Source organism: Mesitornis unicolor, unplaced genomic scaffold (assembly GCF_000695765.1).
Source record: "Mesitornis unicolor isolate BGI_N332 unplaced genomic scaffold, ASM69576v1 scaffold27620, whole genome shotgun sequence".
In the NCBI taxonomy this organism is placed as follows: Eukaryota; Metazoa; Chordata; class Aves; order Mesitornithiformes; family Mesitornithidae; genus Mesitornis; species Mesitornis unicolor.
In genome coordinates this window covers 96,120-114,312 of record NW_010159403.1, presented here as the reverse complement: position 1 = coordinate 114,312, position 18,193 = coordinate 96,120, and the positions used below count along the sequence as shown (strand labels likewise).

Below are 18,193 nucleotides of genomic sequence, written 5' to 3'. Positions count from 1 at the left end.
GCATGGAAAAGCCCTTGCTGGCTGAAATCACGATTCACAACCTTATAATAAGCAGAATTACCTCAACAAAAAACCACAAAACCCCCACTTTGTCATCTTTGAAATTCTCCAGCCATTGCAGGTCATCCCAGAAATATCCTCTTCCAGCAGCTGACGCTTGTTTCATTAATCCAGAAATGGAGCTGCACCAACAAACCTGATCCAAGAAAACTTCTTCTAGAAGCAGCTGATCCTTGTCGTTCTTGTTGTCCTTTGGTGCATCTGTACACAGGCTGACTGGTGCCTCTGCCAAAACTGTAGCAGAACTTTTCAGTACTGTCAAGGTTGGTATAAAGAAACTGAAGCTGTCCGGCAACAAAATGTCAAATACATGTTGCAAAGAGACTCCACTTCTGGCAGTTTGTGAAAAATGCATCTCCCAGAGGCAGTGTTGCATCCACACAAACATGTACTTCAGTTCCCAGGGATACCTGCTGAAACCCTGTGGATGCATTCGGTATATATATGTGTGTGTGTGTGTGTTGTATTTGGTATTTATTTAATTGGCATCAGTTTTCTCTCCAGTAATTTTTGTCTGTGCTGGTTGAGCATAGTGTTTTCCCTTTATATACTTATTTACTTCTTCTGGGCTTCTTTCTGTTCTGCGCTCTCCTGACAGTTTTCTTCTCTTGGATGAGATCCTTAAACTCTCTAATTGTTCTGCTCTGTTGCCCCTGCTATGAGTATATCTCTTGGTGAGGTTAATGTTTTTAACATTTTTTTACTTGATACAAGATACTCTTCCCTCTTCTATCTCCCATCAGTCTTGCGCACTGTTTCCGATTATTTACTCTTTACTGCACGTATTTCTTTGAGAAGCTTAATGTCACTACTGCAAATCTGTTCACTTCTGCTTGTTGCTATTCTTATAATGCTTTTGTTTCTGACATGGAGTTACCCTGTTCCTTGTGTAGAACTTAGCATTTGCCTTTGTTGAAGTTCAGGAGGTTTTTATCAGTCTGTTTCTGACAGGCGATGATGCCAGTTAGTACCAGCCCTGCCCTCCAGCGTATTTACCACTCTCCAAATTTGGTGTTATCCAGAAATGGAATGAAGATGTATTTCATGCCATTTTCCAGGTTGTTAGTGAAAACATCAGCTGGCATTTGCAACAGCATCCGCCCCTGACACAAACTTGACTCCCAGCCACCCGCCTGTTGAACCTGGAACCACTGATCACTGTCTTTGAGTCTGACGGTGCAGTCAGTTTTCAAATCTCTCATCTAGACCATATCTCCCTAGCTTGCCTACGAGGGTATCAGAGGAGCCTGTGTCAAAAGCCCCATTAAAGCCAAGGTAAATGAGATGTGCTGGTCTCTTCTCAGCTGCAGAGCTTGTTATTTCATCATAGAGGTTGATCCATTTTCCCCTTGTCAGCCTGTGCTTTCTGTTCTCAATCTCTTGTTCTTCATGTGTCTAGAAATGTCTTTTATGAGGACTTGCTCCCTACAGTCCAGCCTGTAGATTCCCCCAAACCTGTTCCTTGCCATTTTTGGGGTGTTGCCTGAGGTTTTATTTCTGTTTCCCCAGAAAATCAGTAATAATTGAAAAGGTACCAATAAGAAACTAAGTCTCCCAAGAGGAAAACTTTAGGGTTTAGAAGCTGTCTTTTGTGAGATGATGTCAGTGAGGGATTTTAGCATAAATAAAAAATTATTTTGCTATTACATGCGATTCAATGGAAAATTTTCAGTGAGCTTTACTTCCAAGTTACGTTTCATCAGTCATTGTTTGTTCAGTTTCTCCACAGTGAGCTAGACCCAGCATCTTTGGTAATGGATTTGAGCTGAGCATTGACTCTCTGCACTTCAGAAGATAGATGTAAAATTCCATTTCTATCCAAACAATGTTGGTTTTTTAAACTAAAAATCAGATTTTCCAGTGAATCACTTTACATACCTATAGAAATGTGATTTTTTTTTTAAAAAAAAAGCGTTAATTCCTGTTAAGTTATAAACGTTGTCTATAATGTGCACTGATGATGTGATGCATTTTTATTAAAAGTGTTTGAAATTAGAACATCATATGAAACTTAGAGAAAAACAGTTAAATTAAATTAAGCAGAATGACTATATTGTTACATGCTTGAAAGTTTGTGACTTTGCTTATAGTTTAGGAGGAGAGACACTGCTGCACAGCGAATGAATGCTAGATTGCGTAAAAAGAGTGCTGTGTACTTGTGAGCTGATTCGCTAATAGATAACTGGGCTGTACTGGAATATTGCATCTCTTTTAATAGTTCTTCTAATATTTTAAGCATTTTTCCTTTGTTCCTTAACTCAATTAAGCAGGCTGTCCTTAAAGTGGTTTACAAAGTAGCCTATATTTATGTTTTGCAATCGCTGCGTAAGTGCTTTGGTCTGCCGGGGCTTTAGGAGCACACTGCATTCTGTAGATATATTATGAATGAATCGCTGCTTTCCAACTGAGTAGTTAATGGATATTGATCACTGTTTTGTCATGAATTGCAATGTATTCTATCATTTGAATGTTGTTTGTCAAATACTTTTTACAAATTACTGCGCAGGACCTTGTATCACAGCTGGTGTAGTTTAAGGTTTGGACAGAGTCACTGTGAATGAAGCCCTGCTGTGAAATAAAAGTCAAAAGGCATCTTGGCATCCCAACCATTTCCTTGGGAGAAGATTACAGCCTGAGTATGTTGAACTTTATTGCCATGGGCCTCATGACAGTATTCAGAAACATGCATGGCATTTCTGTTAAAGAAACTCAGATGTGCTCAGACACAAGAGATGACATTCTTGTGTTTATCAGTATCTTGCAAAAAAAAGTTCAGTGTTTTTATGCTTTTGGGGTACGGTAAAAATACGGTGAAGAAAGAATGTGTAATTTATGCACATAAAAATCAAGGTCCCTGATTTCCTAAACATAATTTGTTACAAGAACACGGAAATGACTAATCTCAACCCTAGACAGAAATGTATTTATTGAGAAAGTGGGGGGGATCGACAGCTCTTCTTAGAGTAAAATGTTGTTGCTTGTTTTGGCTTGCTCTGAGATCACAAGTACAATGGAGCTGCATAGAGAAAATGTGCTGTGTTTGTTTAATTGTGAGCGTGTGGAGTAAAGGAAAAGGAAGCTTAATATTCAACAACCATTATGTGCTTGGGTAATTCCATCTAAATTGCATCAATTAAATTCTGTCCCTTACACCACTGTGTTTCAAGGACAGACAAACCTGTGAGAATTTAGGGCCAGGTAAAGACAAATATGAAGCTCTTCAGCAAGTAAAATCCTTCTAAAATGGAACTGGATCTCCTGCTGCCAGGAATGGCAGGCCTACAGCATCTTCCATCCTGTTCCCGACATAAAAGGTTCCTTAACGAAATGGTCGTGATGAAGGCTCCTAGTCAGACAGAAAGACCACAAAACAAATTGATGGGACTGCTTCTGCATTGGCACTTGTATGAGCAGACAGCAATCTCACTGTCGTGTAATGGCCATAGAGAGGACACTGCTACATCTGGCATAGTTCAGAGCACAGGTGAAGTCTGTCTAATACAGACTTTGTGTTGAATTACTGCTGTCAGATAGTAACCAGGTAGCAATCTGAGAAGTTGCTCCTCAAGAGCCTAATGATAAAGCTGGAAACGATAGACAGTAAGAGTGTACATTTTTGTTTTTATTTACTGAGAATCACTGCAACGGTGTTCAAGTAGAGCAAAAGTTAAATTAAAAGTCTGTGTTAATGACTAACACAAAAACATGCTAGGGTTACTTATGATGCAAGACGTGGTTTTGTGAGTTAATGATTTTGAAAGACTTTATATATCCTTATCAGAATGAGAAGTTTTAAAGATAATGAGAGTTAAATAAGGCATTATCTGCCACGTTTTGAGTGTATTCTTGTAGCTATGCAGAGAAATCCACAGGTAGTCAGCTATATGGGCCAGAGGAGTTGCATTTAAGAAAACTGTAACTGTCTCAATAAGGTTTGGTTTCACTTTTGGTGACAAGAATAAAGAGGCAACTTTGATCCCATTATAAAGCAAAGCAACAGCCAGCAGTGATCTTAGTTTCACTAGGTAAAACTGTAAATGAACATTAGAAAGAAAGTAACTGTACATCAGTTTTCACTGAAAAAAATTGTTTACTTATTATTTCAGTAATATTTCAAACTTTCTTTTGAAACTGATCATATGCTGTTAGTAATAAGTAATCTAAGTAATTAGTGTCATGTTGGCATTTATTCCAGAAAAACATGTCACTTTGACTATTTGACTGCTGCTGATGCTTTATCTGTGGATTTAAAACTTACAGTTTAAATACTTTCTAAAGTTACGCTGGAGATTCCAGATAGGACTGGATTTTTTCACCTTCTTTAAAGGCAGCATATAATTATATTAGATATGATCAGTACATTGTTAAATTGTTGGTTTGTTTACTTGAATTTTTGACTCTGCTGAAATTGAATATAAATGGCATTGGTTGCAACATCGATTAACACAGAACAGGTTTTCTTTGATACAAACTACCACTTCTAATAGTTCAATTGCATTTACACCGTATTTATATATGGATGCATGAACTTTATTCTGCTCGTATAATCAAAATGAATGTTTTTGCTAAAAGAATCTCATTAAAATTTAATTCTAGTTTTGAAATACATTGCAGTTCTATATGGGGAATCCCTATTCCTTTCAACAAAGCATTTTTTTTCTAAACTATACTGCTGAATTCTCTTACTACTTTAGACAAGAAGAATCACCTCGTGTATTAGGTTTAATGGCATCAACAATAAAAATTCTGTGATTCAGTAAAACTCTGCCCACATGATTTATCTCTAACTATAAGGATTAAATCCTGGTGCCACTGAAATAACCTGTTGAATTTGGAACCAATATTTCACCTGTAGTTTGTAGCCAATGTACTGCACATGGTTTATGGTTACCTTACACATGCTGACTTAACAATTCTTGTCTTAGTGCTTTAAAAACAAATATAACTAAAGTGTCTGGGATTTTTTTGTTGATTCATTATGAGCATAGACCTGCATGGTGATCAATGCTCTTGGTCTTCATGAAAATTGACACCATTCAGCACTTCTCAAGAAGGACAAATGAGGGTTGCTTGAGCAGTATTTTCAATGGGGCATACATGCATCATACTCCACTGCCAAAAAAAGCATGGACTGAGAGCTGCCATTTTTAGCTTTTTAGTCTGAATGCATTTACTGCATGTTATGTTAATTTAATGTGATAGGCAGGCCTGCAGGTAATTCCATTTATTTATAGTGCTGCTGAATGTAAAGCAAAATTGGGTCTCAAGTTTTCAGCATACTCAGATTTCTGTAGATTATTAAAAATGTGGTGTCTGTTTGAAGAGCTTACTGCCCAAAGCAGAATGTGGTTTAACACAGGAAACATACTGTATCAGCTAGCAATTAATGAGAGAGACTATCAAGATGGATTTAAAAAGAAAATTGCACTCCAAATATTATCAGATATTTAATATATCTCTGCTAGATTTTTATCATTTGACTAAAAGAAAGCACAAGTCCCTAAGTATCAGTTGTTACATAGTGCAGCCTGTTCAGGAAGATATGCAAGCTTGTGCTTCACTGGCACTGGGCTTCACTGGCTTCAGCTTGCTCTAGCAGTCAGTGGAACAGCAGAGGGTGCTTCAGGAGTTTGTTGTATCTGGGCCTGCACCTTCACTCACAGATCAGGTAGGAACCTTTACCTGGGGTGGCTTTTCTTAGCTGTTCATTGCTACGATCAGATCGTGGAGGGCATCTCAATTTAATGATGATGTCCAATACCATGTTTTACAAGCGGAAGTTCAGGTCAGTGCTTGTTCTGAAGTCAAGAAAGAGAAGAGTTGCCTCTCCTCTCCAGTACCAGAAGCCTAAGCCACCTGCCAAATTCCAAAAGCCATCACTGCCTCACCAGATACCAGCGGTCCCCGTGTTCATCCAAGCGGTCAAAATCTCTTAACTTCTAGCTGTCAGTTCTACAATGGAGTGACAATATCTAACCACAAAAGTTTTGCTGCGTATAAACTGAGCAGAACATGAAAGTAAATCGCATTTATTATCAAAGTAAGTAATGCAAAGAAAAGCATTTCCATTTTATTATTCACTTTCCAATTCAGTTTGGCAAAACTATTTTAAATGTACAGGAATTACTGTAACACTTCCAATCTGCTATGGAGTTCAGCATCTACCTGAATGTACGATCAATATGGCCAGAGTAATGTGCCAGGTCACTCCATCAGGCATGGGTTCAAAGCAGTACTCTGCACGTGGCATGCTGGAAGTCCAGATTTCACTGTCATGAGACATTGTTTTTAGGAAATAAATTTGCTGAGAATAACTTTTGTTCCCCAGATGTGTTTCAGCTTCATTTTGTGTGAATTAGGGAAACAGCTTTAATTGGTATGTGATTTGTGTACTTCTGTAGCAGTAGTAGGAGATATTTTTCACAATTGGTAAAGACATTATAATATATAAGGCAGCTGGATTGCTTTATTTCAAGAGCCTAAATTAGTTGCATACAATACATGTATGGGATTGCCAGTACTTTGGTTTGCCTGTAAAATCGAGGAGCTAAGATTTCAGTGCAACATCTCTTAACTATGACATTCTCTTTTGCAGCTACAAAGCAGATAAATAGTTAATTAATTTTGCTATTCTTAAACCAGCAGTATTATAGTTTATTCCTAACAGATCATTTGACATTTCTTGTTACATCCTGGAGAATTAAAAAAAATACATATGTAAGACATCCATACTGAAAGTCCAGGGGATACTGCTGACATAGAATATGCAGAGAATTTCATACTTGCAAGAGGGAATGGAAAAATTAATCTACTGTGTTGTTTATGTGGTGATGATATATATCTTTGAGACATATGTTAGCTCTTGGAGTATTGAATGCTCTCTAGGTGAAGATATATTGCTCAGTTTTTATAAAGATATTTTTATGTATGTTTTGGGTAAAAGCCAAAACTCTTACAAATAATTTGAGCTAAAGGATTAGGTAGGTAACTTGAAACAATAAGGATGGATCATTTTATACCTGGCTATAAATAAGCACGTACAGAAATAAGATATTTATCTTTTTGAAAATGGTTGAGCGTTCCTAAAGGTTGTAAAGTCTCATTTTAAATGGAAAGGTTTCTGATTAAAAAAAAAGAATACTAACACTATTTCTCGTATCTTTACATTAAGCTACAAATGCATGTCCTAAATTCCAAATGAGAGTTAAGGATATGGGTAACAATACAAAATAAGGCAGAAATTAAAAATGAAAAGCAGCTGAAGCTGTGTTCTTTAATCTTACTGTTCTGACACCTTCCAAACTATTCTGGGTTTTTCATATACACGTCACAACGCTGAAAGGCATCATTAAAACATATATTGAGTTTCTCAATGTCCACTTTTGTTACTGTTTTCCTCTACCAGATTAGAATGTGTTGCAAATGTGAGCACTTGCACACCTTTTGTTTTCCATGCATGGTTAGCATATATGCAGTCACGGGGAGTTAAAGCCTTCAGTAACTCTGTACAGAAATAACGCTTCGCATCTGTGAACTTGTTTTACACCCTTTCAGAATACATATGTAAGTAGTTTTCTAGATGCTACTGTATGTATGGATGTTGGTGTCCTGTTTAGCTGAGCTCGATTAAAATGATAGAAGGTGAAGTATTTGTTACTAGAAAATCACAAAGGATTAAATGGACTTTTAAAGAAAGGAGAAGCAAAACAGTCCTGTGGTGAGTTCTTTGGTCTGTTGTTTTAAACCTGCAGGCCGTAATCACTCAACAGCCATTTAAGAAAGAAGAGTGAGATGAATACAAATAACATCCTAATGATTCTTAACGTGATTGTTCCTGTAATGCAGATTTGAAATCTCTGCTATCACAGCTGGCTGGTGCCCAGTTTTTGCTAGTTGCTGTGTTTTGTAGAACTCTGCTATGATGAGTTGAAGGCATAAATGAAAAGTCTGGCAGAGGAACACTTGAGTTATTTCAATTTTGGAATCTGGTCAGATGTTATAGATACTTAATAGGAGTGTGGTTTGAGTTGAAGGATGCCCTTTCTAAGAATGAATGTTAAAAATATTGAAATTAATTGTTCAAATGGCAATACTTTGCTGTTTATCATCCAGGGGCACAATTGTGTTACATTTGTCTAGCAGAACTATGTGCCTTGTGTTTTTCAGTGCTGGCAAAAAGACGTAATGAAAAACTCGGGTTGCTTAAAAAGAGACTTGTTTTTTCTTTAACTCTTGTTAAGTATTTTTTGTTCTGTGTTTCTTAATAAAGTCTTAAAAATTCAAGTAGTTTGTTTTTTAAATATTAAGTTACATTCCAGTTCTGGTTTCTTTTAAAAAGACTTCCATAATAAAATCACTATTTTCATCAGTGCAATTACTAGCTGATTTATTTTGGCATACCCTTTTCAGCCTAGAGAGACATGAATGACACACTTGACTGTTGAATGAGGCATTCTGAGACTGAAGAGAATGGGTTTTCATCTTCTTTTAAAGTTAACCTTGTGCCAAACTTCTGTAGAGGCTGTGGAGGTGATGATTTCGTATTAAATAAATGTCAATTTCTTGGTGTAAACTTTCTGAAAGTACATTCTTTGATCATCACATCACTTCTGTTTCAGTCAGATTTGCTGTTGACCCAAATGGAAGCAAGCTACCTTTTTATTGTTTCCTAAATGAGGAATACTTTTTTTATATACGTAAACTCTGTTGGTGAAATTGTATTTCAGACATGGGAGTAATAAAGCTGCTAATAAATTCCTTAAATGGGAAGAATCATAGCAGTACCTGTCTAGCAGAAATTGAGAGAAGATAATGTATATACACACATAAATATATGTGATTCTTACATGATACCAAGTGATTAAAAGTTACATTGTGTATATGAAGGATATCAGAAGGACTCCGTAAGGCAGACATGAAATTATAATGTATAACATTCAAAATGGTCTTGCTGATTTTCTTTGTATGTTTTTCTTGAAGGATTGTTCGTCTTCAGAAGAATACAGCATTGCTGCAGCGTTGTTACCCCTGACAACTGCTTTTTATAGGGTAAGATTTTCTTGAAAATCACTCCTATTTTGTATTATTTTACATTATGTACGTCATTAAAACGATGTACATTAGAACAAAGAAAGTGATGACAGGAGATATATGGCAGATAGGAAAGTGCATTCTAAAATTGATGTCAGTTGAAGACTTTTTAACAGACTATTATGGACATTGCTCCAGAATTACACTTGGTGATGTTGGACAATGATGATGATGCTAATAAATTTACGTAGAACTAAATGAAAACTTATTTGATGGGTTAGAGGATTATAATTAAATTATAACTAAAATAATTGAAAATAATGATTTCTGATGTTATTGTGTAAAAACTGTTTATTGCAGTACTTTTTGTTTTAATTTGGCGTGTTAAGCATTGGCCAGAAGTACGTGTTAGGTTTCCAGTCTGCGTGGTTAACATTGGACAATATGAATGGCTTGTTTTAACTGTACATTTGTTTTCAATTTCTTTTGTTGTTTTTATTTTTGGCATAGTGTTTGATAGTGATAAAATATGATAGTAAATATAAAAATGTAAATAATGCAAATTCTGCAAGCAATTATTTCAAAGCAGAACTTTTCTAGTATGGCTGCGGTTATGTCAGTGTCCCAGTATAGGGGTGTTTTCACCAGTTCTGGTTAGCTCAAGTGCCACTTTGTAGGGCTTACGTATCTAAGGAGATAAGAAGTTCAGAACATAGACTTGCTTGCAATATTAAATAATCTTTGTTTAATGTGAATATTGTTATACAACTCAGTGTGGGAAATAAGTGTTTAATCATTGGTAATTGGTTCATCATGGTACTGCAAAATAGTAGTTACTGTGACAGTCTAGCTAGACATCAATAACGTGTGTTTAATTTAAACTGTGTATTCTGACTGAAAGATTTCTGGTTGTTTTAAACTAGAAATAGATTCTGTGATTAATAAAAAATGTGGAACTTCACCAGTCCTAGAACACAGAAACATCTGCTGAAGACAAGACCAATTTTGACAAATTCTTATGTATAGGGAGTTTCTTGAAATCCTATTTAAGCTTGTATTTGCTACATATATAGAGCATAAAGTGGTAGGTTTTATCTCTTCTAATCATTTCAACTTAGAAAATGTTTTAGTTAAATGGGCTTTATTTTAGAGCTGTACAGAATACCCCAAGACTGCTTTTTGGAAAGAATCTACAGAATATTTTCTTTCTCCTATATAGCTTGTCTGGTGAGACATTACACTGTCAATCCCAAAAAAGAAACTTTCTCCCATCTTTAATTAGAAGTTCATCTTTTTCTGTTCCCTCTCATTTGAGTCCTTGAGTAGCAGAATCATGAATTGTTTGTAATTTGTTGCTGCCACTAGTACCTAATTTGACAAAAAAGCTAGTGAGCTATAGAGATTTTCCATTGTCCTATTTTATTCTTGCTACTGTATTAATCCCTTATTATAAAAAAAGATTAACCTTAGTTTTATGTTATTTTCTGATTTTTAGTTCCTCTAAAGAAAATGGCCAAGAAAGTCCACGTAGCTCTTTACCTTGGGAGACACAGAGAGTACTTCCAGGAGTTGTAGCAGTTTGGTTAGATTCCTCATTTGGTCAAGTTTGATCAAGTAGGAAAAAAAAACAAAAAAGGCAGTAAAAAACTCATTTCCTTGAATGATGTATAATGTTTTAATTTCACAATCAAAGAGAGCAAACAGCTGGATTGATTCTGGAATATCTTTAAGTAATTTCTTCTACGCACTTGTATTTTTGGTAGGAGCACTGAAATCTCACACCATTTCTCTCACAAGAAGTTCTCTGAAATCTTTTTTCTGCGATAACCTAGTCACATACTTGCTATTTAACTCGAAAGCTGTACACGCAGGAAAACGTGAGTCCCCGGATGTAAGAAGCATGATGATTTTTTTAATGTTCCAGACCTGAATTGAGAATGCAAGTAACCTGACTGTTAGATTGCAAAAGCCAGCTGTTAGTGCATAATAGAAAAAGAATTTTGTTTTTCCCAGATCTAATCCTCAGGTTCAATGATGGCCCCCTTTGGTATGTCCCATTAGATACAATTCTTTGGCAAAAGTACTTATTTTGGTATAAAACTACTCATACTGAACACAAACTGATGTGTTGTTCAGAACATAAGATCAGGAGACAAACATTGCTACGATTAGTTAAAATCCAGATTAACAGTTTAGGGTTCTGTTTGGAATTTAAATAAAAATGCAACATTCCAGACCCATTTTGAGCTTGTCTAGAGATTTTCAAAATTATATCCTAGACTAGAATGAATAACGTTCTACCTTGCACAAACCTGTGTGGGAACAATGTTCTGTATCAGTATTCTTAAATTAACAAAAAATAAGTGTCGTTTTTCCACCCTGTTAACATCTCTATAATCCTTTGGAGGGATCCTGCTCTGGAGTTCCACTGAACTGATGTTCCTTTTCCCCTCTTTTGGGGAGAAATCTTATCAAATCCTGATGCTTTACTTTTCTCCTTTCAGCTTCCTGCTTTCTCATACATTAACCCCTCTTTTCACTGGGTTTCCCTTTACTGAAATCTCAGATAGAATAATTAAGGTTTTGCTCCTTAACACACCATATTGCTGCTCTGTCTCTGGCATGTCCAGAGGAATGTACAAACTAGAAGTACGGTTGTCTGGGAGATTATTTGATTTTTATTAAAATATTTTTAGGAAAACTGGTATGTTTGCACTGTCATACTATGTCCTGGCCTTTTCTTCCAAGTTTCTTGCAAATTTTATTTAATTACCATATACAGTGTAGTTTACACACACATGCACACACACACACACTGCAAGCTACGTTTTGTTTTTCTATAGGCAGAGCACAGGTATTCCAATAATGCTGCTTCAGTATGCAGAACTCTCTTGCCTCTGCTGCAGTGTGATTGTGTTTATGCTTTCTGAAAAATGGTAAAGTAGTGCTTGGCAGTATGTGCTTGTTTTTAGTGATGTTTCTGTTATCAGAATACCATGTTTAATGCCAGCAACGTATTAAATATTATTTCACCTAGCCCTGTTGAGACTGCGTGGTGTTCTTGGTACCCAGGAATAGACAGGAATTATGGATCTAATAGTGACACAAGTTTTCATCTGTGTGTGTTCATTGGTGTTACTGTGCAGGTGGAATTCCAAATTGAGTTACCAGTGAGAAAGCCTAAAAGAAAATATCTAAAAATGTTATAGATCAATATCAGCTAAATATATATTTTACCACCTATGGTATTTAATGTATATCTAGGATTTCATGTCACAACATTTTCTTGTTAATGTAATTCCTATTGCTTAAAATTAAATGACAAAAAGAAGTCACGCAACATCACAGCTCCTTTGTGAAAGTGCTATTGCATATATGAAATGTTAAGTTTCATTTTATTTACCTAACACAAAGCAGAGCACTAATGAAACAATTACATGTTCTCCCTAAATAGCTTGTACTTTACTGTACTTGGCCACACATAGCACAGACACCAAGTGTTTGAGGTGTATAAATAATGAGAAGGATGTGGTTTTATGTGAGTCCAGGACATGAAACCAAAAAACTGAGTAGTAAGAGAAACATACTCCAAGAGGTGATGTTGGTAAGATTCTGGAAGGGTGTTCTCATGAAGTAGTCAATGCCCTAGCCTTGAGGTATTTAAAATTTTCTTGGGAAAACACTAAAAATTGTATAGAAAGGAACAAGCTTGTATGATCTAACAGGTCTTGCCTATCTCCTGATGTTTTTGCTTATGCAAAGACTAGTCTAGGGCATTTCTACATATATCTAGTTAAAATAACAAGAAAAATCACCTTGTGTACAGCATGCTATCAGCTCTTGAGATGTCTGGTGTAATTTCAGAATTCCAACTCCTGAAATTCACTGAGTGATCTGTTGTGAAACTTGATCAGGCAGGATTTGCTTGCACTCTAATTCATAGCTGGTGGGATTAAGTTCATTGACAGGAAGTCAGTACTGGTTGCATATTTGTGGCCTGGAGAAATAATTGAATTTGTCTAGAAAAAATAGTCACAGTGCTTTTTAAAAATTTTGCATATTAGACATGCTGTTAGCAAAATGTGACTCATCAGTGACAGTGGACTTTGGTGTGTACTGTTAGTATTACAAAAACAAACACATCTTTTGCTACTGGGTTAGAAAAAGGTTTTAGTTTACCGTTAGTAATACTGTTGGAATTTTGTTTAAAATTGAAACAACATAAATAAAATGCATTTATACGTGAAGATAAAAGAATTTTTCCATGATTTTTTAGGACAGATGACCCATGCTTATTTGGTATCCAGTCATTTTTCCTGTGTGTAAAATAGTATTCCCTGGTGCTATGGAAGAGAGGTCTCTTTCTACATGTGAGATGAAAGGACAGGATGAAAAGGACGTATTTTAATCATATTATAATTTTATTAACTCACCAAGGAAGACAGTTTGACAATCATATTGTTGGCATTGTCAAATTCTTATGATTTGGATGCTCTGTTTCAATTACGTCTCGTTGCCAAGGTGGCAAGACGTCATAGAGATTACACTGCAGTTCTTGAAGGTTTAGTATGCAGCAAGATTGATGATCAATGGCAGGCACTAGTTTCAGCCTGTCTGCTGGCAGAGGGAGCAAAATCTCTTCCTCACCAGTATTCCATGCCAAGTTGCAGTCAGAGCCTACTTCTCCATCTTCCCTGCCTTTTCAATTAAGGTAATGTTTGGCAGTCTGATCAAACATTCTTTCTTGCATCCCTCAACCACTGCAGAACTTGAATGTGCAGATTTTATTACAATTTTCTCACTTCCAAGGGATTTTTAAAATTTATTTTATAATTAATATTTTATTCTTAAGCTGTGTATAGTCATCCATGTTCCCATATCCTTCTAAGGATGTTCTGCCACATTACATAGTAGGCAGCAATGCACTTGCAAGTTTTTATTTGGCATTCAGTAGTGACAGTTCTGATCAACTGTGGTCGAATAAAGGAAGTAGCATCATGAAAATACACTATTCTGAAAGTAAAATTTGTTCTGTGTAGAAATGATGAGTGAAGTTCCATATTATATAGACCAGCATTTCTTTAAATTGCAGTAGCCAGAGCACTGTTGTTTATCAGAATCACAAGTATTTCATTTAGATTTCTCAGTCGGTTGGTTTTGATGGCTTGCCGTGCACTTGGAAAGTGCTGATCTAGTTTTAGCAAAAATGATGCAAATGCAGTAAACCATCTCATGGATCGAAGTATTACATGAAAATTGATGTTTGTCATTTAGCATAATGCAGTGAGATTCATTGGAAACTGCTTCATAATTTTTATGTGACTAAATTATGTCATTCTTCGAAGGGATGGATGGAAGAATTTATTTTAATTTTTTTTTTAATGCTTGTAAAGCATCAAATTTTGAAGAGAATTTCAGTTGGATACTGCTGATACTTATCCTAGAACTTGCAATGAAACATCAGATAAATATTTTGCAGACTAGTGCTAACTGAACTCCTTAGGGTATGGTATTGTTTGGCTGTTCATCTGCCTGTCTGCCCATTTATCTATCATTTGTACTCCATACACCTCTACCTTCCTCTGTTGAGAAGGAAATAGTATTATATAAAATAGGAGAGTTGCTTTATTCAGTGTTTTAAAAAGAGAACCTAAATCTGTTAAATCCTTTTACTTAAAACTTTTGATTCTAGTACAGAGCTTTTATTAGGAATTATCCTAGTAGCGTTTTTGAGCTTAAAATTATATTAGTCTGTGTTGATTGTAGTGAGTTTTGTTTAAGTTTAAGGGTTATTTAAATAATCTTCAAGGTAAGTCCAGAATTGTGATTTAAGGAAAAAACTAAAAGTTAATAATAAAATGTGGAAGTAGAAGCATTCCCTGTTAAGACACCAATATAAATAGTTTTAATGTTTTCCACAGTGAAAGATATATGCTCTTTTGCATAGCATAATAATGAAATGAAATTAATTTGAGTGTATACTTTCCTAGTTGAAATTCATTACCAAGTTTCAGTGACACTTATGGTAGAAGTTCAGTGGAAGAAAGCCTTAGCTTCTTGAAATGCCTAAATAAATGACCACTTGACTCCACAGCCGATTAGTCGTAAGGATAAGACCATCAAATGCTTTACCAAGAGAGACCCAATCCAAGGTTAATTATGTAGCAGAAGCATTACAATTTGAAATGTGCTCTCTGTTGTATAGAATCAGCTACAAAGTCAGAGAAGCTACCTCATGAAAAGCTGATATGGAAATCTTTGACGATAGGTGAAGACTTGATTCCATATTTATATCTTTATCAGGCAGATTTTACAGTTAATACCAGCTGAAATAAGTGGAATATTGGTCCAACTCTGCTGTGAAAAAGAGTGGAAAAATTGGTACTAACGTTATCTTTGTTATTTCATAACAAATAATATTATATTTGTTTTACTTTAGTATTTGTGTAAATACCAGGAAATTGCATAAGGTTAGTGGATAATACAATCCATTTTGAAAAGCAGTGTTAGTGTGTTTTCTACATGAGTTTTCATCCTTAACTTGTATTTCTGAACAACTGCGATTGGCCCAAGTAATTCTCACAAACATCAGCATGCGCTTAGCCTTCTATGCAGCCTGGAAGACTTTCTGTAATGGGTTAGCTTTCTATACTGAGATATTTTCATTCTTACATCTAGTTACTATATTTCCTTCTAAGTGTTTTTGTCTTACTCTGATGTGCTTGGGATGAAATCACTTCTGCTTTAAAATTCTCCACTCTTGAATTGCTAGATTTAATTTAGGAAACTCCCATCCTGAAAGACTTTCTTTATTGTCTTGGCAAGAAGTTTTGTCTGCTTCCATTCGTTTTCTTCTTGTATCTCTATTCTGCCAGTTCTGATACTATCTTGGTCCATGGAAATGTTTTTGTGACTGAAATTGTTTTAAATAACATTATTTTTAATACTATACTTATTCTTATTTATCCATTCTCAGAATGGTGATCCCTTAAATGTATAAGTACATTAATTGCCTACTTAAAAAACATCAAGAACATGCCTGTATCACGTAGTGTACACTATGGAAGAAGGTGAACCAAAAAAGAAAATACACATAGGCAGAGTTTAAGCGGTTCCTATTTTTTACATAACTCTTCTAAAACAAACACAGGAGATCACAGTGACGTCACACAGGAGGGAAGAAAGCATTTCCTGCAGTGCTTCAGATGAAGAAATAAGTATCAAAAGAATATGTACTAGCTTTCATCATTGGATTTTGCTGTCCTTTCGCTATCAGAGCCCTGATGCTTCTTTATATCAGCAGAGAATGCAGTGTTTCAACTCTGGATACAAGTCTGGCTTTTTAGGAGAGAGTGAGTGGTGATGTTGGTGAAAAGTGTAAAAGGGCATGATAGCATGCTCTGTTTTGCAGGGGTAAAGTTGGATGTTAATTCTTTCAGGCGATTCATATTTTGTAAGGGAAAAATACATGTTTATCCTTTAGGTTAAGGTCAGTTCCTGGACTTCTGACTCTGGTGTAACTTAACTTCTAAATCTTATGTTAATTTAATATGTAAATTGCTTTTCCATATATCATCTTGTTTAACAATTCTTCATTCGGAGATCTTACTCATTTCACACACATTCAAGTTGATACGCAAAAGATTGGTTAAGGGTATTTCACAATGTTATCAAGTGTGTATATTAGTATTATTTGCATTATTGGAAAATCCAGGAGCCCTAATTATGGACCAGAACTACTGGTCTTGTTTTCATACAGAAGAGCACAAAGATGGAGATCTTTATCCTCAAGAGCTTACAGTATGAATTTGAAATAAGTAATAATACTTGAAGCCAGGATGATTGAGGCACTGCAAGGAAGCTGTGGCACATCGTTGGTCATTCAGTCCACCAGTTAGTTAACTGTGGCTGAAGTTGTTATAGACATGACACTAAAGCAGTATTTTCTTGAATTTTGAGAGACAATGATGTGGTTACTTGGTAGGTGCTTACGAATAGTCACTTTCCATCATTTACCAACAATCCTGGCTGACTGGGGAGGTCCCAGTTGACTGGAGGCTTGCAGACGTGACGCCCATCTACAAGAAGGGCCACCAGGAAGACCCAGGGAACTCCAGAGCTGTCAGTCTGACCTCGGTGCCAGGGAAGGTGATGGAACAAATCATCTTGAGTGCATCACACGGCACATGCAGAACAACCAAGCGATCAGGCCCAGTCAGCAGGGGTTCAGGAAGAGCAGGTCCTGCTTGACCAATCTTATCTCCTTTTATGACGAGGTGACCTGCTTGGTGGACGAAGGGAAGGCTGTGGACGTTGTCTACCTGGACCTTAGTAAGGCCTTTGACACCGTCTCCCACAGCATCCTCCTGGAGAAGCTGGCTGGGCATGGCATGGATGGGCACACGCTTTGCTGGGTCAAAAACTGGCTGGATGGGAGCACAGAGAGTTGTGGTGAATGGAGCTAATCCAGTTGTGACCAGTCACAAGTGGTGTTCCCCAGCAAATTTGTAAAGGGCGAGTGTCAGGAGGAAGGAGCCAGGCTCTGCTCTGTGATGTCCAATGACAGGACAAGGGTCAATGGGAGCAAGCTGGACCATAGGAGGTTCAACCTGAACATGAGGACAAACTTTGTCAGTGTGAGGGTGCCAGAGCATGGCCCAGGCTGCCCAGAGAGGTTGTGGAGTCTCCTTCTCTGCAGACATTCAAAAGCCGCCTGGCCGTGTTCCTGTGTGACTGCTCTGGTGATCCTGCTCTGGCAGGGGTTGGACTGGGGGAGCTTTCCAGGTCCCTTCCAACTCCTGATATTCCGTGATTCTGTGACTCTGTGAATATGAGTGGGGTCATGAAAGAGAAGAATAAGGTGATGGTTGAATTTCTGTCAATATTTCCAAACAATCTCCCAGTCAAGGGCTTTTATTACTTCCAATTTAAGTTCCTTTTATGTAGCGATTATATTTCAGTAAATTATTTTTGTAAAAGGAAACATACTTTTTAAGTGAAAACAGGAATTTCAGGATTCTTGTTAGCTAATTGAGTGATTTTGCAGTATCACTTGCAAACACAGATGCGAAAATGTCCTTGATCCTTAAGATTTTAATTAGTC

The 18,193-nt window shown here is 36.4% G+C and overlaps 1 protein-coding gene across 1 annotated transcript in view; it reads left to right on the top strand.

Annotated features, from left to right (window-relative positions):
• The first annotated feature begins 6,242 nt into the window (after window positions 1-6,242).
• Window positions 6,243-18,193, top strand: part of SBF2 (SET binding factor 2) — a 69,181-nt gene continuing 57,230 nt past the window's right edge. The window contains exons 1-2 of the mRNA XM_010186574.1: window positions 6,243-6,251; window positions 9,040-9,108. Coding sequence (XP_010184876.1) covers window positions 6,243-6,251; window positions 9,040-9,108 — 78 coding nt within the window. The remainder of the gene's footprint in view (window positions 6,252-9,039; window positions 9,109-18,193) is intronic.